At 56.2% G+C, this 23,925-nt stretch overlaps 8 protein-coding genes across 8 annotated transcripts; 5 read left to right on the forward strand and 3 right to left on the reverse strand.

Annotated features, from left to right (window-relative positions):
* Positions 1 to 1,817: 1,817 nt before the first annotated feature.
* Positions 1,818 to 3,800, forward strand: JN550_008236 (uncharacterized protein; the record flags this gene model as incomplete). Its single annotated transcript, XM_049320175.1, has 2 exons — positions 1,818 to 2,081; positions 2,136 to 3,800. 2 exons carry the CDS (start codon positions 1,818 to 1,820, stop codon positions 3,798 to 3,800), a joined length of 1,929 nt encoding a protein of 642 aa, XP_049169749.1.
* Positions 3,801 to 5,063: 1,263 nt separating this feature from the next.
* On the forward strand, positions 5,064 to 6,380 carry JN550_008237 (uncharacterized protein; the record flags this gene model as incomplete). Its single annotated transcript, XM_049320176.1, has 1 exon — positions 5,064 to 6,380. One exon carries the CDS (start codon positions 5,064 to 5,066, stop codon positions 6,378 to 6,380), a length of 1,317 nt encoding a protein of 438 aa, XP_049169750.1.
* Positions 6,381 to 8,188: 1,808 nt separating this feature from the next.
* JN550_008238 (uncharacterized protein) lies at positions 8,189 to 8,770 on the reverse strand (the record flags this gene model as incomplete). Its single annotated transcript, XM_049320178.1, has 4 exons — positions 8,189 to 8,273; positions 8,380 to 8,462; positions 8,608 to 8,662; positions 8,760 to 8,770. The coding sequence occupies 4 exons, from the start codon at positions 8,768 to 8,770 to the stop codon at positions 8,189 to 8,191; spliced, it is 234 nt and encodes a 77-aa protein (XP_049169751.1).
* Positions 8,771 to 9,358: 588 nt separating this feature from the next.
* On the reverse strand, positions 9,359 to 10,459 carry JN550_008239 (uncharacterized protein; the record flags this gene model as incomplete). The annotated part of the gene is made up of 3 exons (XM_049320179.1): positions 9,359 to 9,685; positions 9,756 to 10,111; positions 10,204 to 10,459. The coding sequence occupies 3 exons, from the start codon at positions 10,457 to 10,459 to the stop codon at positions 9,359 to 9,361; spliced, it is 939 nt and encodes a 312-aa protein (XP_049169752.1).
* A 770-nt stretch (positions 10,460 to 11,229) lies between these two features.
* JN550_008240 (uncharacterized protein) lies at positions 11,230 to 12,288 on the forward strand (the record flags this gene model as incomplete). The annotated part of the gene is made up of 3 exons (XM_049320180.1): positions 11,230 to 11,281; positions 11,347 to 11,472; positions 11,546 to 12,288. 3 exons carry the CDS (start codon positions 11,230 to 11,232, stop codon positions 12,286 to 12,288), a joined length of 921 nt encoding a protein of 306 aa, XP_049169753.1.
* A 1,421-nt stretch (positions 12,289 to 13,709) lies between these two features.
* On the forward strand, positions 13,710 to 16,337 carry JN550_008241 (uncharacterized protein; the record flags this gene model as incomplete). Its single annotated transcript, XM_049320181.1, has 2 exons — positions 13,710 to 15,958; positions 16,061 to 16,337. 2 exons carry the CDS (start codon positions 13,710 to 13,712, stop codon positions 16,335 to 16,337), a joined length of 2,526 nt encoding a protein of 841 aa, XP_049169754.1.
* A 1,476-nt stretch (positions 16,338 to 17,813) lies between these two features.
* JN550_008242 (uncharacterized protein) lies at positions 17,814 to 20,920 on the reverse strand (the record flags this gene model as incomplete). The annotated part of the gene is made up of 4 exons (XM_049320182.1): positions 17,814 to 17,948; positions 18,008 to 20,314; positions 20,364 to 20,587; positions 20,866 to 20,920. The coding sequence occupies 4 exons, from the start codon at positions 20,918 to 20,920 to the stop codon at positions 17,814 to 17,816; spliced, it is 2,721 nt and encodes a 906-aa protein (XP_049169755.1).
* A 1,511-nt stretch (positions 20,921 to 22,431) lies between these two features.
* Positions 22,432 to 23,713, forward strand: JN550_008243 (uncharacterized protein; the record flags this gene model as incomplete). Its single annotated transcript, XM_049320183.1, has 3 exons — positions 22,432 to 22,496; positions 22,788 to 23,520; positions 23,585 to 23,713. The coding sequence occupies 3 exons, from the start codon at positions 22,432 to 22,434 to the stop codon at positions 23,711 to 23,713; spliced, it is 927 nt and encodes a 308-aa protein (XP_049169756.1).
* Positions 23,714 to 23,925: the final 212 nt, after the last annotated feature.

A 23,925-nucleotide genomic window follows, 5' to 3' on the forward strand; every position in this document is an offset into this window, starting at 1 on the left:
CGGTGAGGGAACACGGCGAAGGGCGGGCGAGTGTCTGTGAAGGAGGAAAGGAAGTGTAGAATACAAGTCAATACACGCTCTACAAAGCTCGCAGGGACATTATCGTGGTATGCTCAGGGCTTGGCCTTGGCCGTCGTTCTGGGGCCAGATGCGCATTGGGAGACGTGTAACTTCGATTAGCGGTGCATGCTGGATTTTTAGCGGCGGATGGCTCGAAAAAGCACGCTAGGCCCCCCGGCTTGCAGGCGTGGCACTGGCTCGGGAGCCGCAACCTTTGGTGGACACCTGCTGGCGAATAGGCGTCGTCAGCCCCTGTCCCCGGGCGCAACCCCTGACATTTCGAGCAGCAGAAGACAGTTCCAGGCTGGAGACCCGACACCAGATTCAAGCTGCCAGAGACTCGGGACCTAAGTGACCTAGGTACATGGTCCGAGGTCATGGTCGCCTGGCGACACATAAGACAGACTGAGCGCCACTTACGATTGCAATGGCCGCAGTACCGCTCAAGCCTTGGGGGAGACGCAAACAATGATTGCATTTCCACATTTGCCAACCTACGTCGCACAAGGGGGATGGGTAGTTTACTCTCATTGTCTGCTTGTCCTGCAAGTACGGCGTGGCAGTACTGTACCGCTAGTGTGATCTGGATGGTCTCTCTGGAGGGTAGAGTTCAATTTAGTTTGACTCTCATAAACATGGAGCGCAAACATGTTACATGATCTGCGAAAATCGGGCTATATTGACAACAGCTTAACTGTCAGGAACACCCACTTTGGACGGATCAAGATGCGAGACATAGTACAGCATGTCAAGAGTGTACCGGGGGTTGTTAGATCTAATATTGCTGCCGTATCCATTGACTGTGTGCAAAGATGCGGAAAGTGAGTCGAGGTGCATCTACTTCCCGTATGCGTTGCTTGGATATGCGCATTGGCCCAGATCAAGGCAGGTTGAGACCCATGTGAGCAGAGATGGCTCCCAGTGTTTCGATTTGATGCCTGTCAGAAATGAGAGTTGAAAGCGGCTCACCCAGCCTTCGATTTACTGGCACAGCAGCCAGCAGCTTACTCGAAACGGACGTCGGAGGTGTGGCATGGAGCTAGGGGCAACCCACCGGCCGCTGCCCTGGACCAATCAGCACGCTGCATTGCCTGTGGCTTGTGTCCAGAGAGGGTCCCAGCCACTTGATTTTCGCAGGTTTGGGCCCATGCCCGCGCTGTCGATTTTGCAGCGGACTGGGCCCGCCGCCCGCTCGCGCTCTCCCAGCAACCGGATCCAGTCCAGTCAGTCCAAGTCCTCTGCTGCCTCTGACCACCGACGCAATCTCTCGCTCTCTACCTCCCTCCCGCCCCCCTCCGCCTGTTTGCACCTAATAACTGCCCATCCCATCCTCTTCCCACCTCACACCTCACCACCGCCAGCACTCCCCCCCAAATCATCATCGACGGAATTGCTGTCGCATTTGCCTTCGCCCCGACATCGCGTGCGCGACAGCATCGCTTTTGCAACCCTCCGGCCGTGCGTGCGCTTTTTTTTAAGACGGTGCACCCAGCACGCCCACGCCCGCACCGCCTCCCGCTACGCGATCTGGCTAAACAGGGACCCCAACGCGCTCCCACGACCAAGCTTGTTTACCTGGCTGCCCTCTTAACCCACCCGCCAGCACCCCTCTGCTCGACGCGTAGGCCCAGACACATGACGGCATCGCTATCATCGCCTTTCATGCTATAGCTTATTGTATCCTGCACCCTGCATCCTGCCAACGCCTCGCTGCTGTCTCTTGACCTCTCCTGTCGTCGCTTGTCGTCGCCTCCGACATGTTCTACTCCGAGGCCCTGCTGCAGAAGACCGGGCCTCTGGCCCGTGTCTGGCTGTCGGCCAACCTGGAGCGTAAGCTCTCCAAGAACCACATCTTGCAGTCCAACCTGCAGGACAGTGTCGAAGCAATCATCACCCCCAACCAAGCTCCCATGGCCCTCAGACTGAGCGGTCAACTGCTGCTGGGTGTCGTCAGAATCTACAGCCGCAAAGCACGCTATCTGCTCGATGACTGCAATGAAGCTCTTCTCAAGATCAAGATGGTTCGTGATTGTGGATTCTCCTTGACACGCGCGCACATGCTGACTTGATCCCAGGCCTTCCGCTCGACCGGAAACAATGATATCCCCGAGAACTTTGCTCTCCCCAACCGAGAAGCGCTGACGCTTCCTGACCGAATCACACCTGCTGACAACCTTAACATTTTACCGCCCCCTGACGCCGACTGGCTACTTGCGCAGATGGACGTCGATGCTACACCCAGCCAGTCACAGGGTCGCAGCAGGGGACGCCCGAGTAACCGCGAGATCAACTTGCAAGAGGACTTCAACAACAGCCAGTTCTTGCACGACGATAACCTGGGCCAGGACGTTCTCGCCATTGAGGACAACGAGGACTTGGAGCTCGAGCTCGACTTTGGTATGGATATCGACGAGCGCCCCAGAGCTTTCGACAAGAGCATCGAAATGGGTCGAGACGCCCCTACTGCCCGCCCGGTAGAGGATGACCTTCTCAGCGAGTATGATGGGGCAGTGCCTGCCAAGGGCGTTGCCGGCGACGAAACCACCAACTTCGACTTTGGAAACGACGGTATCCAGATCGCCGACGCCGATGGGGATATCCACATGGATGACGATCTCCAGTTCAACCTTGGTGATCAGTCAGCTATGCCTGAAATCGGCGGTGCTGCGCCACTTAACCGCGCCCGCATCTCGGAGTCTCCCCTCTCTGACATTGACGAGAACACAGCCAGAGATGTAGAGGAGTGGACGAGGCTCAACAACACAAGCATCTACGAACCCGGTCAAGAACCAGAGGAGCCCGAGCCTCTGCCGCAGAGGAAGTCCAAGTCCAAGCGCAAGGTTTTTGCCCTCGACGCTGCGACCCAGCTTACCAGCGCCCACATCAAGGAGCAGCAACAAGACCGCTCCAACATTCTAAAGGCACCGACTTTTATCTCCAGAGACCCTTACTTCCTGGCTCTCTTGGAATTGAAGCACAGCGGCAGCTTTGTGTCGAATATCATGGGCGACAACCGTAGCAAGGCCTGGGCGCCAGAACTCAGAGGCCTGCTCTCCATTGAATCTATCCGACCAAGTAACGACTTGAAACGGAAGCGGGACAGTGGTGTCGCTGACATGGGCAGCGAAGATGAACAGGGCGCGTCCAAGTCCCCGCGTCTGGAACTGGGAGATGACGAGACAGCCCTGCAAATCGGCGGCGGCCTCGGCGAACAGAGCGTGGCGGCTGACGGAACCATCATCCAGATCCCTGGTGACGAGGGAATGATGCTGCAGGATGACGACGATCATCACGCGCGTGAAGGCAGCCCGATGCCTGCGTTCGACGATACCACGGTGCCACTAGTCCACCCCGAGGACAGTGGTCCTGTATCGCTAGGGACAAAGCATGCAGTCCACGTTCTGCGGGATCTTTTCGGAGCCGAGGCTGCCACCAGTGAGGAGAAGCGCAAGAAGACATCAGTCGTCTTCCAGGAGCTTCTGCCGGAGAAGCGCACGACCAAGGCAGACGCGACAAAGATGTTCTTTGAGTGCCTCGTGCTCGCGACAAAGGATGCAATCAAGGTGGAGCAGAAGGAGGGCAGCCTTGGTGGGTCGATTCGCGTTCGTGGCAAGCGTGGTCTCTGGGGAGCATGGGCAGAGCGCGAAGCTGGCGGCGAAATCGCACACCAGGACGAGCAAGCAACACAACCAGAACCTGCCATTGCGGGGTCATCGCGTGCTGTTGCGGCGGCGGCGTAATGATTCCCATGCTGGTGTATTATTGGGTTGTTAGATGCGAGATGAGCTGATGCCTCATGTACAAATTATTTGCGCGCCTCATTGCGACATTTCCAGGGACACGGCCCGGCGGCGTTGAAGGAGTTCAGGAAGACAGGGAGATACCACTGTTTTCGGGTATACTGGCAACCAAAATGCGGAGGTTATGTTGTTCTCAATTATTTATGGCTTTGCGTTGGCGAGCCTGGTTTCGAGTTGTCTCGGTAGATCATGGATAGGTTCTACCAACTGTAGCGATACGAGGCATATGGCCTTGTTTAGTAATACAAATCTTTGACCACTTGAAACCGACAATATCCTAGTTTAAATTGTTAAAGATGTCGTTCTTATTTATCAATTATCTTCAACATTGTTTTGCTTTGCTTCAAGCTGAATTCTGCAGCTGTGGAGTTGGGGAGGGAGTGCAAACGACTTGATGTCAGCATTTCTACCAGGTATTATATCTTATGTATGTAGTCGAGTACATAGGACAAGGTTTCACGTAAAGAAAATGTAATAACGGAGTTCTGCCTTTACAGAAAGTCTGCACCCTCGTATCACCAACTAAAAATAAATGAGCGCTGCGAGGCTGCTCAGCCTGGCAACAAGGAAGAAGTTAACTTAAAAGGCGGCTAAAAGTGGCTCACCCCCCACCAGCTCAGCCTCGACGATCTTGGGGAAACGTCAACTTACACTCGACCCATCCCTTTGTATCCTCCGAAGCATGTACAACAACGAAACGTCCCAGCATGTCCTTTCGAGCTATTCTTGTGTATTGTTGATGAGTTCGCGCACCCACACCCGCTTGCGCTTCGAACATTCGGGCCGCCCTACCGATCACCTACCGTTCCCCGTGTCCTCAGTCAGCCGAGCATCGCCCGGGTAACAGATATGCGCTGAGCTACGACGACAACAGTTTTCGCGACACGCAATTCTTTTTTCTTGGACCTTCCGTTTCCCACATCGCAATTTTGGATTGCTCTCGCTAGCAGCCATTTGCCGTCACGATGGGCGTCAAAACATTGGCTGAACTTTGCACCGCTGTGTGTATGAAGAATGTCAAAGGTATGGCAATGCAAGCAACGACCAGCTCCCGCTTTCCCACCCAACTCAAGACGATGCCCCTGGCCCAAATTCCTGTTTGTCGAACCTTCGAGTATTGATTTCCACCCATACTTCCGTTCCACACTTCTTTACAAATCTGGTCTGCGTAGTTCGCGCCTGCCCACATCGCGAATCTCAGTCATGGACCAAGCACGCTCCTGTCCATATGAATCACTGGCCCTGTTGAACACGCCTAACTCTCGCAAAGAAATCACAGATATTGGCAGCCTACCGTACACGATCGTCCGCCCCATTCTCCTCAAGATCGACTCAGCAGCTCAGCTGCGCGCCATCGAGGAAGCTTCACCCCACATCGAGGTCGACGACGCCGAATGCTGGATTCGCCTCATAGAGCGCAAGTTTCCGGTCCTTCACAATCAGAACCAATTCGAGCCTCGCAATCCCGCATCATGGCACAAGGTGTACGCCAGATATGCCCGGATGGATGCCGAGCAAAAGGCTGAGGCCGAGGCGAAATTGAAGAATGCATTCGCGGGCATTCAGCGCCAGAAGCAGGCCAACACCAGCGCTGTCCAATCATTCGCCCAGAGCAGACTGCCTAAGCCGCCCAAGGACATGAGAGGTGACGCAAAGAAGTCGACCAGTGGTCGAAGGGGAGGCTCCAACGACACCGGAGAGCTACGATTCACGGGAGGCTCGAGAACCAAGACGAACACTGCAGCGAGTGTCATGCGAAGAGTCAAGCGGGAGGCTGCCGAGATCCGCGCTCGCAACAAGCTCATGACCCCCAACGGCGCCCTCATCGTGCGTCAGGGCCAGATCAAGCAGGCACCGAAGGGCATGGTACACGAGCAACAGATCAAGAAGAATCCGGAAGTCAAAGCCCAGCCCGTTGCAACCTACAGCAGGGAAGATGAGTTCCGCACCCAAGTCATGGAGGAGAGGGAGGCTCGATTGCGCAAGTTGAAGGCTCAAGGTAAGACATCGAGCATCATCGACGATTCGGATCTCGAGGATGAGGATGCGGACGACGTCTTCGGTGGCTACACCGGAGGCAGGCTGAACGTTGACGACCTGGAGGACCAGTTCGAGGACGACGAGCCGGCAAGACCTTCTCCAGCCAGATCAAGTTCCACTTCGGCTCAGACTCACAGACCAGCTGCGCTGCCTGGAAAGAAGAAAGGACTTCTATCGAATGCCTTCAAGCCTTCGGCAACTACAGTCCAGAGATCAGGACCCAGCTCAAGCACCCCAGCTCGTTCTACGCCAGGCCTCTCACCGGCCACACATGGATCACCCCCCAAGCCAAAGGCGGCATCTACAGCGCGACCATTAGCGGCATCAGCCTCGCCGCCGCTTGCGCCCACGAGCCCCCCGAAGCCATCGGCCTCGACGAACGGCCCCTCGGGAAGTCCTGAGCTCAAGCCCAGGATGCCGGTGAAGCGAAAACCGGTGGACGTCTTCATGAAGCCCAAATCCAAGGTGCAGCGTCGTTGATTTGGTTGGGCATACATCAGCTGCAGAGATGCCCATGCGAAGCACCTTTTTTTTTTTTTTTTTTTTGATAGCACGGAGGTGCTGTGAGGGAGTCGGAAGAGCACATGTAAGATCAAGAAAGCACAATGCTGGAAATGGACAATCTAGGAGTAAGACGGCGTTCTAAGAAGGGATCCATTCCATTACAGCGGTCATCGGTTGATAATTTGTGCCTTGAGGCACTGGAGCTGCTTATGATTCTGGCTCTGTGGTTGTTTTGATTGCATTGAGGGCTGCACAGATACGTAGATAGTCAAGCACATAAATCAAATCATGCTGATACCCATCTGAAAATTGTTCGTCCCAGCATCGAGCTGCCTATTCACTATGATGTATTGCCTGCCTGTCAAGCACGTTCATACTTGCACATGTCGGTCTTCGTAAAGAGCATTCGCGTCTCCTATTGCATTAATTCTCATACGCCCAAGTCTGTTGCAGTATAAGAGGGGGGAAGAAAATTACTAATCCCAGTTTCAGTTAAGTGAAAAAGAGATCCCTAGGTGATCTGAACGGTACCAGACAAAATAGGTCCGGGACAAGGCGGGATAGGGGCAAAAGAAAAAAAAAAAAATTGAAATCACAGGAAAATGATGCCGCGTTCAAATGAACATTAGCAGAACAGAAGAAGATCACGGGGAACAGCAGCAGCAACAACACGGTACAGCAGCGAGAGTATGGGGGAATAACAAGGGGATTTTGAGACTTTACTTACCATTCCGGCACCACGACCCATGACGTACTCATCTGAGTCTTGTCCTAAGGCATCGTTCTGTTCTGTTCTGTTCTTTTGCCACAACGGGCCAGGCCGGTGACCGAGGTCACACGGCAGTTCTCTTTCTGTATCTGGAAAAGCCTAATGAAGGAATCGGGTTAGCATGTTACCATTAAGCCATTGAACTATGTTGCTGTGTTGCTGTTGGAAAAGTCATTGCCTGTTGGGCCATAAGCTACCAGGGCAACGGCGACGATGCATTGATAGCTGGAAAGGCTATGGCTGATACCTAGGATGTACTGGGACCGAGTGACGCGAGATCAGATGGAGACCCATTGCTGGCCTCGGGTTTACTATAGACGGTCCCAGAGGCGATCCCGCAAGCACGGTGGATGATAGTTTCCATATGATGATCTGCCACGGCCATAGTCAACCCTTACACATTCAGAGAGATGCAAATACTATGCCTGATCCTTTGGTCAAAGAGAACGTCTCGGAGCCATTATAGGAGAACAATAATTAGCGAGCATTCGCCAAATCCTCCCATCTTGCCACGAGCGATATACATCATCGAACTAGGCATCACGGTAACAGCTAACACGCTGCTCATGACAGCCTCTTCTCAGAGAGTCTTTCCACTAGACTGATCTTGTCGTATATCATGGGGGTCTTCTATTATGCGTCGGACTGCAGAGTAAACGCTATGTACGGAACAGCACAGCCTGGAGGGGAGAAGAAGCGCGCCAGAAGGGGAAAAAGAAGATGGGTTGGTCGCCAGAAGACATCGCTGTGAAACCATCTCGACTCTGCTGGGCTCCCACGAGGGCCCGAATGAATCAACGCCGTGCCGGCCGCTCACTCCACCTCCCTCTGGTCACTCTGCTTCTCATGAAATCCTGCCTGCCCCCGAGGAAGTAGCTCATGACCGGGATCTATCCCTTCCCCTTGACAGATGAGCGAGCCTCATATCCATCCCTTAGTTGCCCTTCCTGTACCATCTATCCCCATGTCATGATCGTATAGACGGGTTCAAAAGATCTTGGTTGCGGCGTGTGTCTCATTGGCCGCCACGGAGAGCCAAGACCAAATGCAGCGTGGCACCGCCCTCCAGTTGGTACTCGGTTGCCGTCTTGTCGTCAACCCTGTTGCGCCATACAATGTCAGTACGATATTGCTCCAAGAACTCATCGTATCGGGGCCCTTCGTGGCTCGGGGTGCCGGGCCTGGGTTCGGGTTAAGTCCACATACATCTGCTTGCCCCCGTAGATCAGACGCTGCTGGACGGGCGGGATGCCCTCCTTCTCCTCGACCTTCTCCTTGATCTGCGCGACCTGTAGACGCCTTGTGTCAGCAAGATTCCTCCTTTCCGGGTCGAATGGGCGTGGTCTAGGGGGACGGGCGGACGGGATGGGCTTGGTGATGACATGGTATGCGCCATCCGCGGCAGGACGGCGGCGGGGTCGTGGGACGGCATACCTTGTATTCGGGCTCGATGTCCAGCTCGATCTCCTTGCCGGTGAGGGTACGGACTCTGTCAAGTCACCGTCAGTCACATGCGTCTTGCGGCGCCGTGGCGTTGCGATCCGGCGTCTCGAGGGACATGGAACGGCGGGGTTGGAGGGGCTTACTTGATGAGCATGTTGGCGGTTGGTGACGGGACTTCTTCTTGTGGTGTTTGGGGTGTCTGGCGACTGGAGAGGACCGCTCGGGAATATGGGGGTTTGGTTAGCAGAGAGAAGTCGCAAGATTATGTTCTCGAGGTTCCTGGGTTTACCTGTTGGTTGGAGAGGCGCTGAAGGCAACCGCCCGGGCGGTTTATGGTGGGGTGATCGGCGGCCTGAGCTGGACCCGCAAATTGCCTTGCACTGAATGACGGCGGCCGGCCGGGATGGTATTCAGATAGGCTGACGGGTACTACTGCAACAAAGGATTCAGAAAAAGCACTGAGGCAGTTCTGGGTGCCTCGGGACGAATAATTTCAGTACATAACTGGAGAAGATTCGAGGGCCAGTTGATTTTCTAGGCGACGCGGGAATGTAGCACGCGGTCAAGTGTCCATGAGAGGCCCATCGTCTGGCTCAGATCAGATTGTGTTGACTACACACCTCGTGGACAAGAGTCTGTTCAACCCCAGATCTCCCTATTTTACAGTGATTAATGCCTAGAATACAGTGGAGATGTGTGAAAATGGTCGCTTTCCTCCCCCTCATGACGCCTTGCTTGTCCCTCACGGCTTCTTGCTGATTTCGTCGCCAAAGACGTTGAGGCCAAGACCCTCCGAGTCCAGCATCAGCCTGTTCCTTCCGCCAGCCTCCTGGAGCTGTGTGGCAATGAGACGGGCGTTCTCGATCTTCTTCAGCTCAAGGTAGGCCTTGCTCTTCTTGACGGCGTCTCCGATCAGCTCGGCCGAGCGAGCCTCACCCTGTGCCCTGACAACCATGGCCTGCTTCTCCTGTCGTGCCTTGTCGACGACAAAGGCAGCCCTCTGCGCCTCCTGTTGCGCAACCTGCTTGGCCTCAACAGCCGCCGTGAACTCCGGCGAGAAGGCAAGGTGCTAATTGGTCATGTTAGTGACCATGAACCTGGAGGATCCATTAGAATCCCGGAGACATGAGCTATCTTACCGTGAGCGACACGTCGTCCAGCAGAATGTTGAACCTGGCAGCTCTTCTCGACAGATTCTCCCGTACTAATTTGGCGACCATCTCACGCTGTGTGATCAGCTGGCTGGCGTTGAACTGGGCAACGACGCTCTTCAGGACCTCGTTGACGATGGAGGGCAGGACACGCTCATCGTAGTCCTGTCCCAGGGTTCTGTAGATCTGGGGCAGAGCGTTGACCTCGGGCCTCGACAGAACACGGCATGTGATGTTGACCATCTGCAGATCCTTGGTTCCGGTGAGGGAGGAGACGTTTCTCGGCTTCGCTCGGACGTCGTACGTGATCGGGGTCTCGAACCACGGGATCATCAAGTGCGTGCCTGGAGAGGGCAGGACCCGGTCAGCGCCAATGTCCAGAGTACTGTATGTACAGAGTATGCGTATAGCTAGCATCACGGGCGAGGCGACGTACCTTCGGTGTAGATCTCCTTGCTCACACCGCTGATCCTCCTGTACTTGATGGCTCTGTGGCCACCGTCGACGTTGAACAGCGAGTTCTGCAGCAGCACAGCGCCGCCGATACCGAGGACGGCGAGGGCTCCCAGGGCCAGAGGGTTACCACCGCCGCCGGGGCCGCCGGCTCCGAACTTGGGTACGCGGCCGCGGTTCTGCTGCATGGCGCGCCGGGCGCGCTCGGCAAACTCTTCGATGGGTGACCGGTTCGACATGTCGCCGTTACTGAATGGCAGCGGTCTATGTCGGGCAAGGGGGGGGTCAAGGTGAGGTACGGTCGTCGGGATCGTATGAGACGCAGAGCTCTCTCTGACTGCTGAGCTCCCAAGTGATGATTCGTCTTTTCTGGCGGCCGCCAAGACCCGGGGTTTAGAAGGGTCCGTGCTTCAGCACCGCTGTTCAGCGCTCGCTGTGCCAGAGCTACCTGGGTAAGGTACCTTGTAGGGGGTGGTTGATTGGGCCAAAAGCTGCTGGAGGCTCGCTAACTGTCTTAGCGCAGTAGTGTCTTAGGCACTTAGTTTCTTTCAGGTACCTAAGTGGTTACCTACTGTCCCGCCGTAGCTGAGCGCCGGGGCGGGAGCTTGGAAGACATGGATGGCCTAACCTTTTTCCGGCGGATTTTCTGGGCCTAAAAGCACTCTTACACTGCCGGAGAAGAGCTACGCCAAAGTCGGAGGCGCGAACGTCGAGCTGCGACCAAGAATTTGGCAGCGTATCCAACCTCATGTTCTTTGGGTGTGACCAGGTGAGCGCAAAGCAGACATAACTTGGCTTGCTACGGTGGATGGATTGCATCAGTCAATGAATAGATCCTCAGTCCCACCCTCTGTCATTGTTCATCCTTGTACCACCGTGAAGTCTGCTTCGTCGGCGCATCGCATCGTCTTCTACACCAGCCCACCACTTCACCCTGCTCTAGGGCTCGTCGCTTGCGAGCTCCTGCCACTATAGAGCCAAGTCGGCGCACCAAAGACAATCCGACACCATGTCTTCCAAGCCCCCCTCGCGGGTCGTCTTTGTGGGAAACATCCCCTACGGTAAGACCGCGATCCAAGCTTCTGCCTGTCTTGAGTGTTCGGCCCGCAACTGACGCGCCAAACAGGCCTCTCCGAGGAGCAAATCACCGATATCTTCAGCAGTGCCGGCCCCGTGGTCAACTTCCGCCTCGTGTACGACAGAGAGACCGGGAGGCCCAAGGGTTTTGGCTTCGCAGAATACCCCGACGCAGGTGTGTGACGGCTACTCTGGCCCTCCTACACAATCCTCTTCACTTTTGCTGACACCCTACCTCCGCACCATAGATTGCGCAGCTTCGGCTGTACGGAACCTCAACGACTACGAGATCATGAACCGCAAGCTCCGCGTCGACTACAGCACCGAGGGCCGTGTGGGGGACGATGACGACAAGTCGGGATCCAACAACGCGCCCAACGCCGCAGCATACTCGAATGGCTTCTCACAGGCACCACCGCAAGCGCTTCCCGTAGGAAGTCTACCCCCCCTGCCACCGGGCAAGGACCTACCGCCCGGAGTCAGCTTCCACGATGCCATCTCCCGCACGCTGCATACCTTGCCCCCGGCCCAGCTCCTCGACATCCTCTCGCAGATGAAGTCGTTGGCCACGGCGGATCCGGCACGGGCCACCGAGCTGCTAACGGCGGCACCGCAACTGTCCTACGCCATCTTTCAGGCGCTGCTTCTCATGGGACTCGTTTCACCCGAGGCTATCCACGCCGTCGTCGACGCGAGCGCGCCGCCGCCCGCCCAGGCTGCCCCTGTTGGCTACCCTCCGCCTTCCATGCCCGGCTTCCCTGTGGCACACACCGGCACGCCGCCAGTCGCGGCACCTTACGCACCGCCCATGGCACAGCCTCCTCAGACAGGTTATGCGCCTCCTGCCGCAGCGGCTCCGCCCGGCCAGGACACTGATCAGCTCATCAAGATGGTGATGGAGTTACCACAAGCGACCATCGACCAGCTTCCGGAGGGGGAGAGGCAGCAAATCTTGGCGCTACGGGCACAGTTCATGGGCCAGCGACGCTGAGTTCTGGTTGGCTGCTTTCATGCATCATCATTATTATCATGGTCAGGCGTTGCGGTTTGTATGTATGTACACTTGAAAGGTCAGGGGAGACCTGGCGTTCTGGACATTTGGACTTGAGGGGACAGCATCTGCGGACGAGATGAGTTCATACCGGTAGCTGCATCCACCTCGCATGGAAAATGCTTAGGACCAGTCAACTGGGAACAGTTATTCATGATAATTCAGTGCCAATTGCAGCATTCACGTGATGGTGGCCAGGTAGCATGTGGGTTTGTCTTCTTCAGATGCCTGTGGAATTCGCCAGACACATGCCACGCATTTCAAGCTGTGCAGATGCATTTATGTAGCAAGGGGAAAATGACAGTCTCTAAACAAATAAGTCTCAACTAGGAACTGAATTGCACATCACCGGATGGCGGCAGAGCGGCAGAGTCTTTTCTTACTGAGAAGGAATTAATCTTGGCCAAGGTTCAGAGTGTCCGTGTGGCTGATATGGGCGCAATCCAAACTCCGCACAATGATGGAGAAATAAAAGGAAAACACGTCTTGCTTTGCTCCTCATGAGATTCACATACTTGGTCTCACACACACATGTTCCGGAGACAAAGGCACGCGACCGAGGCCCACAGCACCTTACAGCATCCACATCCATGGTCTCGTCGTGCACGACTCGAGCAGCTCTCTTCGGCCCCTGCCTATCGGATCCAGGGTAGCTCCTCGTCGCTAGGCCTAACTGGGGGCGGGATCCGCATTCCAGCCCTCGACGTCACGTCACAGCGGTTCTCCAGCAGTCCCAGCAGTCCCAGCAGTCCCAGTCCGTTCGTTGGTTCCCAGCAGCTCGTTCAGCCGTGGGGTTGGTTCGTTTTCCTATCCTGCACGCACCCAATCCCACGCCCCAGGCTTAAGCCCAAATCCCGGCAGCGGCAGCGGCAGCGGCAACCTCCGACCTCGACTCTTCTGACATCACCGGAAAACCTTCGAGACATCTCTTGCAGCACTCTCTTTTCAGCCTCTCGCTGGCGGATTTCCGAGCCCAACCCGTTGTTAGCAGCCATTGACCCTGCATAGCTTGATGCCTACTGCGGTGCATGCTGCTGCATAGCCCTGTCCACAGCAACGACGGGTTACAGCACGGCTGGCTGGCTGACTGACTGCGCTGTCTCTGATCAGCAAGGCCCAGCTCAGCTCAGAGCAGAAGCATCCATCGCCGAGGCTCTATACATACAGGTCGACCGCGAAATCTGCTTAGCAGAAGCGCTTCTGTACTGTTCAATCCCGTATTGCCATTCAGTTACAAGGAGCTTGTACATTTTCAACATCGGTCTCCGTCTGGACGAGTCGCCTGCCTATCATCTCGCGACACATTGAGATCGCACTCCGCTCCCCAACTTGCTCCACCCACCTACACCTGCACCACCAACATGTCTTCGTCGGCTGGCAACCCCTTCAGGCCGTCCAACTCGGTACCGGGATCGGCCCTTGCCTCCGGCTCCCAGACGCCCTCCTCGTCCAAGAAGAAGAAGCATCGCGGCGGACGCAAGCACCGGCGCCCGCGCCGCAAGTCCTTCGCTGCCCTGCAGGAGGACGAGGGCGACTCCAGCGTCCAGGGCGACAACCCCGAGGCGTCGCACAGCGGCTTCTACATGCAGGGCCGCAATTTGAGCAATACCAGTGTCGACAGCCAGGCCCTCCTGGACCATCGCGCACACCAGTACGGGCCGCGCCCCCGCCGCCCTTCGGTGCTGAACACGCCGTACACACTCCCCAGCCAGGGGGAGAGGGGCTCGCAGTCGCGGATACGCACCATGTCGGGGAGAGACCTTGATCGCGAAGATGAGCATGACAGGTCCGACTTCGACGAAGGCGCACCGCTGCTGAGTGGCTCCCGAATCAGCGAGTCCTCAAACCAGCGAAAGGGGTACGGCTCGAACGAAGGACGGCCACGGTTCGAAAGGCGCGGGTCTAGCAGGTCCAGCAAGTGGAGATCAGGCCTGCTGCCAACTACGCCGTCCGGCGACAGGTACAATGTCAACTACCCGCCGTCAATGCCGCCCTCGCCGCGCATGGGTGCTTCGGACGTGAATTTCGGGGACGAGATGATGCGGGAGGAGCTGAGCCAGGCCCTATCGCAGCCAGCCAGCCTGATGGAAGACCACGACGACCCTCTGCAGGGATCATCCCCCCTACAAAGGCGGCATACAATCGCCATACAGGCTGAGGATGATGTCTGCTACCCGCAGGAGGGTATGTCCGAAATTGCAGAGGAGGACACGCAACGGTCGCAGGATCAACGCAGCCGCCGGCCCAGACGCAGACGGGCTAGGTGGCCAGACCTAGCCATGCTGGAGGATTGGAGCAGGTACGAGAAGGAGAAGAACAACACGGAGGATAGACGGATGAAGAAGATCACGGAGCCCCAACTCATCAACGGGCGACTTCGCCAGGTCACAAGGAGCTGGTATAAGTCTGAGGAAGACGCACCCTATCGCTTCACATACTTCAATGAGGAGCTCCAGAGCACGATCCACAGTCTGACCATCTCGGAGCTTGTACCGCCTGATGGGAGCTTCCGGGAGCTCTTCATCCCAGATCCGCCTATCCTGTCCGATTCCTCCGAAGAGTCTGACGATGAGGACTTGTTGGGGCCGCAAGTTCCTGGTTCGATTAGGAATGGGCGCACGGGTTATGGCTCTAGAGATCCCACCCGGCAGCCGTCTTTGGCCACAACGAACAGAAGCTCCGATCAACCTGATCGTGGCGCTGGTGGCACGCTGTCCCCAAAGCAAACAGTACCTGCCTCCGCAACCACATCGAGAAATCAGTCAGGCGACGCAACGCCCATTGGCCATGATATCAAGTCTCCTCCTCCGGCCTTTGCCGACCTGAAGTCCCCAAGCCCTCAGTTCCAAAAGCCAGTTCGGTACGGTGAGCGTCCCGTCTGGTGGTTGGATGTTCTCTCTCCCACGCCGGATGAGATGAAAATCATTCAGAAGACCTTTGGCATACATCCACTCACGTCGGAAGATATCATGCTACAAGAACAGCGGGAAAAGGTCGAGCTTTTCCGCCATTACTACTTCGTGTCTTACCGATCCTTCGACCAGGATGAAGAGAGCGAAACACATCTTGACCCGGTCAACATGTACATCGTGGTCTTCAGAGAGGGCATCCTCTCCTTCCACTTTGGCCAAACGCCGCATCCCGCCAACGTGCGCCGTAGGATTAGGCAGCTCAAGGACTATATCATGCTCAGCTCTGACTGGATCGGCTATGCCATTATCGACGACATCACCGACGTGTTCGGCCCATTGGTCCAGAATATCCAGGACGACGTGGACAACATTGAGGATGCGATCCTCGGCATGAACTCACGCTCCGGCTCCGTCGCGAGGCGCCAGAAGGACAGCAACAACGAGAAGGAGGACAGCGCAACGGTCCACACCTCGGCCGCGGAGTTGGACGGCGATATGCTGCATCGGATTGGCCAGTGCCGCAAGAAGGCCACGGAGCTACTGAGACTCCTGGGTAACAAGGCGGACGTCATCAAGGGCTTCGCGAAACGGTGCAATGAGCACTACGAGGTTGCACCCAGGAGCGAAATCGGCTTGTATTTGGGCGATATCCAGGATCATATCATCACCATGACAGGGAACCTGATGCATGCTGACAAGTGAGTATTACTAACCCCAGCCTCGCCCCCGTTTCCTGGTCCAGCGGCCAGAGAGTGGGAGAGAGCTCGTACCATCAACACAGATGCTGACAAAACATCCAGAACCCTTGGCGTCTCGTCCAACACGTACCTCGCCCAGATCAACATCGCCATGAATGAGCGCGGCGAGCAGACCAACGACACGCTCAACAAGCTCACGGTGCTCGGCACCATCGTCCTGCCCATGAACATCATCACCGGCTTGTGGGGCATGAACGTCTGGGTCCCCGGCCAGGACTTCGAGGGCGACCTGACCTGGTTCTGGTGCATCACCGCCGGCCTCGTCGCCTTCGGCGCCGCCTGCTACCTGACAGCCACGCGCGTCTACAAGATTGCCTGAGTGCGGGGCGTCCCCGCTTGGCACAGGCTTGTTTTGTTTGGGGGGGTTGTGGTTTATGTAGTACGGCGGAACGAGGGAACGTTTATGAGAACCAAGGCGGAGGACGGCGAGGTACGCTGCATACACTGTACATACGCAAAAGACGGGCGGGGGTGAAGTGTATACATACATACTGAAAGTATTACGGGGGGTTTCTGGGGATAGGGCGGTCGGCTCATGTTGCACGCAACACAGGTTTTGAACTGCAGACTGGGAGCCAGCCACGCATGCTTTGCCATTTTGTATACAGCACACGTTGGAGCCTGGCGTTTTCGGGAAGGGGAGCACCAAGCAAGGGGAATAAAACAGTTCGGTTCTTCATCTAATCCCGCCGTGCTGCTTCGTGATAGGTACCCGGTACGTTCCCAAAAATCGGAAATCATGTCTGCCTCTCCTATGTGTAGCCCGCGACGAGAACGAGGTGGAGACGGGAAGTGTCACGCGCTGTCAGCGGTCACGGTAGGTCGTGAAGGAGCCCTACCAGGTGTTCAGCCAGAGTGGAATGTTAGTAGGGCACGCGGTCCTGGCTCGTCTACCTAAGTCTTCCCAAGCTACAATCAACGGAACCGGCGCTGTATCACACTATGCTGTGGGTGGAAGGCTGGCTGACATCTAGGCAGCGGGATTCTGTCCGGCTGTGAATACTACTTCACCTTTGCGCCCTGTCGACAAAGAACATCGTCCGTCTGGGAGGAGGGACAGTCGGCGGCGGAAACAGGCAAGGGAACTACTCAACAGCAAGTCACCAAGGGAACGGGGATGATACCGAAAACAACGGCAGTCTATAAAACATTCGTGTCTGTCTATCTGCAGCGCAGTCCTTGGTGAACATTCTCACCTTCCTAAGGCCATGCCTGGCACCCATTCTTGGTCGGTGTGACCAATCAGCTTATTAGGGTGACCTCGTATTGCGAAGACTACACACCATGAGCCTCGAAAATCCATCGCGATTGGCGGTCAAGAGCCAGAACATTGCTCTGATGCTCAATGCCATTGCTTGCACCGCAGGTGCAGGGAAAGGTATGGTTAAAGTGGGTGCAGTCAGTGAAAACCGCAGGTCCAGGTTGAGTCTCAACTTTTATCTTTATTGTGTCTGTCTGTAATGCATCGCTATCGACGAAACTCAGAGATTGTCGGAGTTCCGTACGAAGAAAACACCCCTAATGCAGCGCTAAACGACCTTTGTGATACGAGCGATATATGCAAGGCCAGTGAAGGTCAATTCTTGCGCCGTTGCGGCCAGACGCAAGACCATTGACCCTCTGATAGTATAAGCGGCGCCTCGTATCTCGTCGTTAAGGGTAATCATGGTGCAGTGATGGTGTCTAGATGTCTCTAAGGCGCCCCATTGCCTCAAGACAATGTAGCGCAAATGATAGTACAATTATACAAGACGAGGAAGGTGGAAAGCAGGTTGTGGGAGGACGAATATCTGTCTTAGAACTCCCAGTCTTCCTCGACAGATTTGATGGCCCACTGGAATTTGTTTTCCAGGGTCTTCGAAAAGACCTTGTTGATGGCGACGCCAAACTTCTTGCAGAAGACGACAGAGAGACGAGGATCAATGTAGTTCTAGTTTACCAAGTTAGCACCCCATCATCACAAGGCAATGGAACTACGGCGAAACTTACGATCTTAGAGGTTCCCAGCGCAACCTCCTTGTTCTCGTCTTGATTCTGCTGCTTGAGCTCAGCTGCGTTCAGGCTCTGTTCGAGCTTCTTGACTTTCTCCTCGATCTTCTCAACCGTCGGGCCCTTGCCCTCGGCTTCGACCTTCTTAGACTTCCACTCCTTCTTACGTTGCTTCGCAAGGTCGTCCGCGGCCTTGAGTCGGTCTTTCAACTCCTTTTCGGGAAGCTGCTTCTCCTTGTTGGCTGCCAACTTTTTGTTATCGTTCTCAAACTTCTTCGTGATCCTCTTGCGCTCCTCTTCGACGATGAAGTTGATGTGCTTCTGGATCCACTCCTCGCTGGCCATATCTTCCGGGAGCTGGAAATACTCGGCACCCTTCTTCTTCTTTTGCTTGGGGTCGATATCCAGGATCATCTGCTTTGTACGCCATATGTTGAACTTGATAGCGTTGATCCGGTCTCCCATCTTCTCCATCGTCGCTTCGTGGCTAGCAGTCACTGTCCGCTTGTGGTTGCAAAGGATGGCGACCTCTCGGTTGGCTTTGGTGTATTCGTACATCTTATCTGCCAACGTCGCATTAGGAGGGAACTTGAGGTCCTTCAGAAGCCTGCTCATGGTGTAGGACGCGTTATAGGTACGGAAAACCTTCGCAGTGAGACCCGGCATGTAACTTGAAAGATGCTTGTTTAGCTGAGATGTATTCAGCCGGTCGAAGATGTCATCACCTTCGCCCTTGGGCGCCTTTTTGAACAGCTTCAAGTTCTTGAAGACTTGACGCTCGACCTTGACCTCGTCGTAATACCGAATACTGTCCTTGCCCAAAAAGTCGAAGATGACAGTATCAGGTTCTCGGAGTGTGATATGCTGGTACTTGAGAGAACAGCAACCCACGGTCTCGGCCTCGTTCTCGGCATCCTTCTCGTTGCCAGCTCTCAGAGCGAGCTTGTCGATGAGATACATGGCAGTGGCTCGTTGACGGTCCGCCATGATGTCCGACTTCAACTCCTTTTCATAGTCTTTGCGGATACGGTCGATGTACTTCTTGAGCGCGCGAGCTTTCTCGAACTTCTTCAGATCACTCTTGCCCTTGAAGTCGGACGTCGCGCCCAGCATGACGTATTTGTAGTTGCCATTGATATTCTCCTGCCACATGGCCAACCATGAAGCCTTCTGGTCGTGCTGAACGGTTTTCCACTTGTGGCCGGCAGGCGGCTCAGGCACCTTGACACCCTTGCCAATGTTGATGGTGATCTGCTCAGGCATGACACGATATTTCAGCTTGCCAGTCTTCGGGTGTGCGCCACGGCCACGGAAAAGGGCGGGAGGTTCGACACGGAAGTTGCCAACTTCCTGTGTCTTGCCGTCCACCGTGCAAGTCTTGAAAGGCGCCTCGACACGTTTCTTTTCCTCGGCAGCAGCTTTTTTCTCCTCCTTCGACATGGCCTTCTTGGCCTCTTTTCTGCCTTGCTCGTAGTTGAGTATCTTGGAGAAATCGCACTTGGCGAAGTCCTTGATGTTGACCTTGTTGCCTTGCCGATCCTTGGCACCACCGCTCTTGGTGACTACCTCCTTGAAGTCGGTGAAAAAGTTCTTCTGGAAAACGTCGAGCTTCGCATGGGCGGTATCAGCCATGGCACCAAAGAAGTAGGCAACCTCCTCAGCCTCGGGGGCCAGGGTTACAGGAACACCGTCGTAGATGAGCTTCACGTTCTTGGGCAGAGGCTCGTAGGCGGGCGGGAACATGACGCCGTTGTGCACCAAAGTCGTCCACTTGATGCTGTCGTCCTGGTCCATCGGCTTGTCCCACCAGTTCTCGCCTCCCTCGTCGTCGTCATCCTCGACCTCCTCGCTCTCTTCTTTCTTGGCGACCTTCTTTGCAGCCGCCTTCTTCGCGGGCGTAACATCGGCCTTTCCCTTCGGCTTGGCCTTGGAAGCAGCTGGGGCAGGTTTCGCCTTGGGCTTGGTCTTTTTCAGAGGCGCATCCGAATCCGAGTCGGCCTCCTTCTTGACGCCGTTCGCCTTGGGCACCCCATTGGATGTTCTCTTCTGCCCCTTGGGCGCGGCCAGTGGCGCGTCCGAGTCAGACTCGTCTTTGACGGATTTCCGGATGGCCCTGGCCTCCCTGACGGCAGCGTTCTCGATGTCCTTCTTCTTCTGCGCCAGCTTGGCGGTCAAAGGCTTCTCATCGTCGGAGTCGCTGTCAATCATGTCGGCCGCGGTGGCTTTGGGGGGAAGGCGGCCTTTCCTGCTCAGTGGAGCATCGTCCTCCGAGTCCGAGTCGACCACCTTCTTTCTCTGGCGTTTTGCCTGGATACCAGTCAGTACGAGAAGAAATGCAAAGCGGCGAGATACGTACTATGGGGGCGTCGTCACTGTCGGACTCGTCCTTGTAGCTGACAACGGAGACCCGAGACTTCCTTTTCCCATGGCCGTTGACCTGCTGGGGGCTGTCGACATCCATGGCATCTTCGTCCCGCACAGGGCCGTGACGAATAGACACGGGCGCGGGTAGACCCTTGGCGGCGGGATCGTTCTTGTCCATGGCTCGGTCCTCCGACTTTGGGATGGTGGCTGCAGAGACTAGGCGAGAACGAGTCAGTTGAACTGAAAAACAGCAAGCACGATGGGGAGCGTGCGGTTGGTCGTGTGCAGGATCTCGGTAGTATCGAGCATAGATGCAGCACGAAGAAAAGGCAGAGACCGGGGCAGGTTGTGTAAGACGGCCGAGGTGAGGCGGCGCGAGGTGAAGTGAGGTGAGGCCAGGTTCAGCAGATTTGGCTGATCGAGCAAATGCAGGCGCGAGTCGCAGCCTTCCAGCAACAGAAGCCGGGAGAAGGGGGGGAAAAGAAGGTACTTACGGCGGCCATTGGGACGTGCCAGAGGCATATCGTCGTCAGAGTAGTCGGAAGCCATGGCGTACGGTGTGGGTGAGGGGGCACGAGTTGGTGAAGGATCGGGCAGGGCGATTCGAGCGCGAAGGAAGGAAGAGTGATATCGGGGGTGAGGCTGGCGCCCTGAGGGCGTGTTTGGCGAGAGCCGTACGAGCTGGAGTTGGTTTGCTGGGGGGGCAAATGGTTGACCACACCGTAGTGAGCCAACCCCGTCTATAGTGAGAGGGAAGGAGCGGCAGGAGTGCTGGCGAGAGAGAAGAGAGTGAGGGAAGAGAGAGCAGGGGAGAACAGCAGCGCGCAGCCGAGAAATGATTAAGAGAGGCCTTTCCCAAGTCAGTCTTGCGGTTCTGGAACCGGGGACGGGCGACTGGGTGCTAAGGTACTGTAGGTACACTTTGGCTGGTAGGGTCACTGTAGGGACAGTGGGACGGTACGGTCGCGGTTAGGTTTGCCCCGGGCAGTGGAGTCAGCGGCGGGCCCGTCTGGAGACTGGCGCAGAAGGCAGAGGGCAGAGGGCAGAAAAAAAAGAGAGGCAGACGACGCGACTCTCTCAGCGAGAGTCGAGCGTCGATGCTGGGACGGCCGGCTGGGTGGCTAAATCTGGGCCAATCAATCGAGATCGAAGGGGGTCAATGCAGCTGGTGGGCTTCCCTGTAGGTTAGCCTGGCTAGGTTACCATGGCACGAGGGATCGTGTGCTGCAGTGACTTCAGCGGGCGTGTGTTCCCTGTCCAGTGGGCGGCTGCCTGTCAGCGTCCAGACTCCAGCAGGTCCGTCCAGTGGTCGAGTGGCTTTGGTGGGTGAGCTGGGCTTACAGGGGCGGTCCCGACTGGGCACTGGATGCGGGTGGGCTTTGGTGCAGAAAAATTGACGATGGACGAGGGACGATCGGACGCCGAATGATCCGGCACAGAGAGCGAGAGACCTCGGGACCCGATCTCGGATGGAGTGTGTGATTCGCCAGCTGATGGCAGACTGCGCCGGGTGAGTGGAGGAGATGCAGTAGGGACTGTGGCAGGTGTGGCGTAGAGGAACAGACGGGCGCAATTTACGGAGTACAGTAGTTAGATGTGGCTTGGTAGGATGGATGGATGGATGGACAGACAATTTGGGTAGTTAACGTCAGCCTGATTCCTCAGGCGGGAAATGACCAGATGCTTGTTGGGGTCTAGCGTGCACGTGCCACTTTTCAGGTGGACCCGAGCGACGAGCGACGAGACAGAGAGACAGGGAGACACAGAGGGCAGGGAAGGAACGGGACAGGAAAACAGGAAGGGGGGCCTGGGGGGGAACAACTTTGGCAGAATCCGGCCTAGGCCCGAAAATTGATGCGAGGGAAAATAGGTACGCCCGGCCAACCAGGAGCTGCCGGGTGCTCTGGTTTTGGTTTGGAGTTCAGTTCGATCCGAGTCGACACGAACCTCACGCTTGCGATTCCCTCCATCAACCAACGACCAATTGATCGCGAATCCGAATCGTGATCAAGTGTCACCCACTGCAAGAGGCCCGGCACACTCTTCCTAATACCATCACAATGCTTTCGAGGGCGGCACGTCCGGCTCTGAGAGCTGGCGCTGCGGCTGCGGCTATTCCTGCTCGGTACGTCTACGTCTTTGTCGCCCCGTTAAACCTCTCGTTTTCTCGTCCTGGGCGGCACACCAGGGAAAGTCCAAGCTCGGGAATGTCATATATGTTGGGGCAGCAGGGCGATCCGTTCCGTTCGTGCATCGGCCGTCGAGATGGGACCCTCGGGATCGACTGTCCGCAAGAGCATGGGATTGGGGATTGGGGATTGGGAATGGACATGAACCCGGAAATGGAGATGCGAAACGGGGACCGACCCAAGACATGACATGACATGATACACTCAAGTGCAAGCTGCTGACCTAGCCCTCTCCCTCCCTACAGCACCGCCAACAATGCCGCAACCTACGCCACGCTCCGAGAGATCGAGGGCCGTCTCAAGTCCATCCGCAACATCGAGAAGATCACCAAGACCATGAAGATCGTCGCCTCCACCAAGCTCACCCGTGCCCAGCGTGCCATGACCGACGCCGGCAAGTACGGCAAGGCCTCCAACGAGGTCTTCGAGAGCGCCGAGACCAAGCCCCTCGAGGGTGAGGACAAGAAGACCCTCTACGTCGTCTGCAGCTCCGACAAGGGTCTCTGCGGTGGTGTGCACTCCGGTCTTTCGCGATGGATCCGCCGCAACGTCGGTGCTGGCCAGCCCGCCGCCGACATTGTCGTCATTGGCGAGAAGGCCCGCGCCCAGCTCACCCGTACCAACGGCCAGGACATCGTCCTCAGCTTCGCCGGCGTTGGCAAGGACGTCCCCACCTTCGCCGATGCCCAGGCCATCGCCGACCAGATCACCCAGCTGCCCACCGAGTACTCGGACGTCAAGATCCTGTACAACAAGTTCATCAACGCCAGCAGCTACGAGCCCAACATCGTCCCCGCCTTCTCCGAGGATGCCATCCTGGCATCGCCCAACTTCTCTGCTTTCGAGGTCGAGGAGGAGCTCATCGGCAACCTGCGTGAATACGCCCTGGCCAACTCTCTGTACTGGGCCCTGGCCGAGGGCCACGCCTGCGAGATCTCTGCCCGACGAAACGCTATGGATGTAAGTGCCCTTCCTACAAGCAAATCGTAACCCCCTTCCGACATGTACTAACCCGTCCTCTCAGAACGCCTCCAAGAACGCTGGTGAGATGATCAACAAGTACCAGATTCTGTTCAACCGAACACGTCAAGCCGTCATTACCGGAGAGCTGGTCGAGATTATCACTGGTGCCACCGCCTCCGCCGACATGTAAAATCAGGGTCAGAGCTAGATGGTAGATGGGAGGAGGCGGTCTTACTCGCATGTTCCCTTTGTATCAAAGTACCCCCTATGCAGCAGATGCTGCATCGCCCTCTGTGTATCAACGCCGAAATAAACTAGTTTCATCGAGAGGTCCCGCATCGACGTGTCTACGCTGCGTGACTCAACAGCCTGGTTCAGATCATGTTCTCCTTATCGACATTC

This window comes from Neoarthrinium moseri (assembly GCF_022829205.1).
Source record: "Neoarthrinium moseri strain CBS 164.80 chromosome Unknown scaffold34_Wmoseri_CBS_16480, whole genome shotgun sequence".
NCBI lineage: Eukaryota > Fungi > Ascomycota > Sordariomycetes > Amphisphaeriales > Apiosporaceae > Neoarthrinium > Neoarthrinium moseri.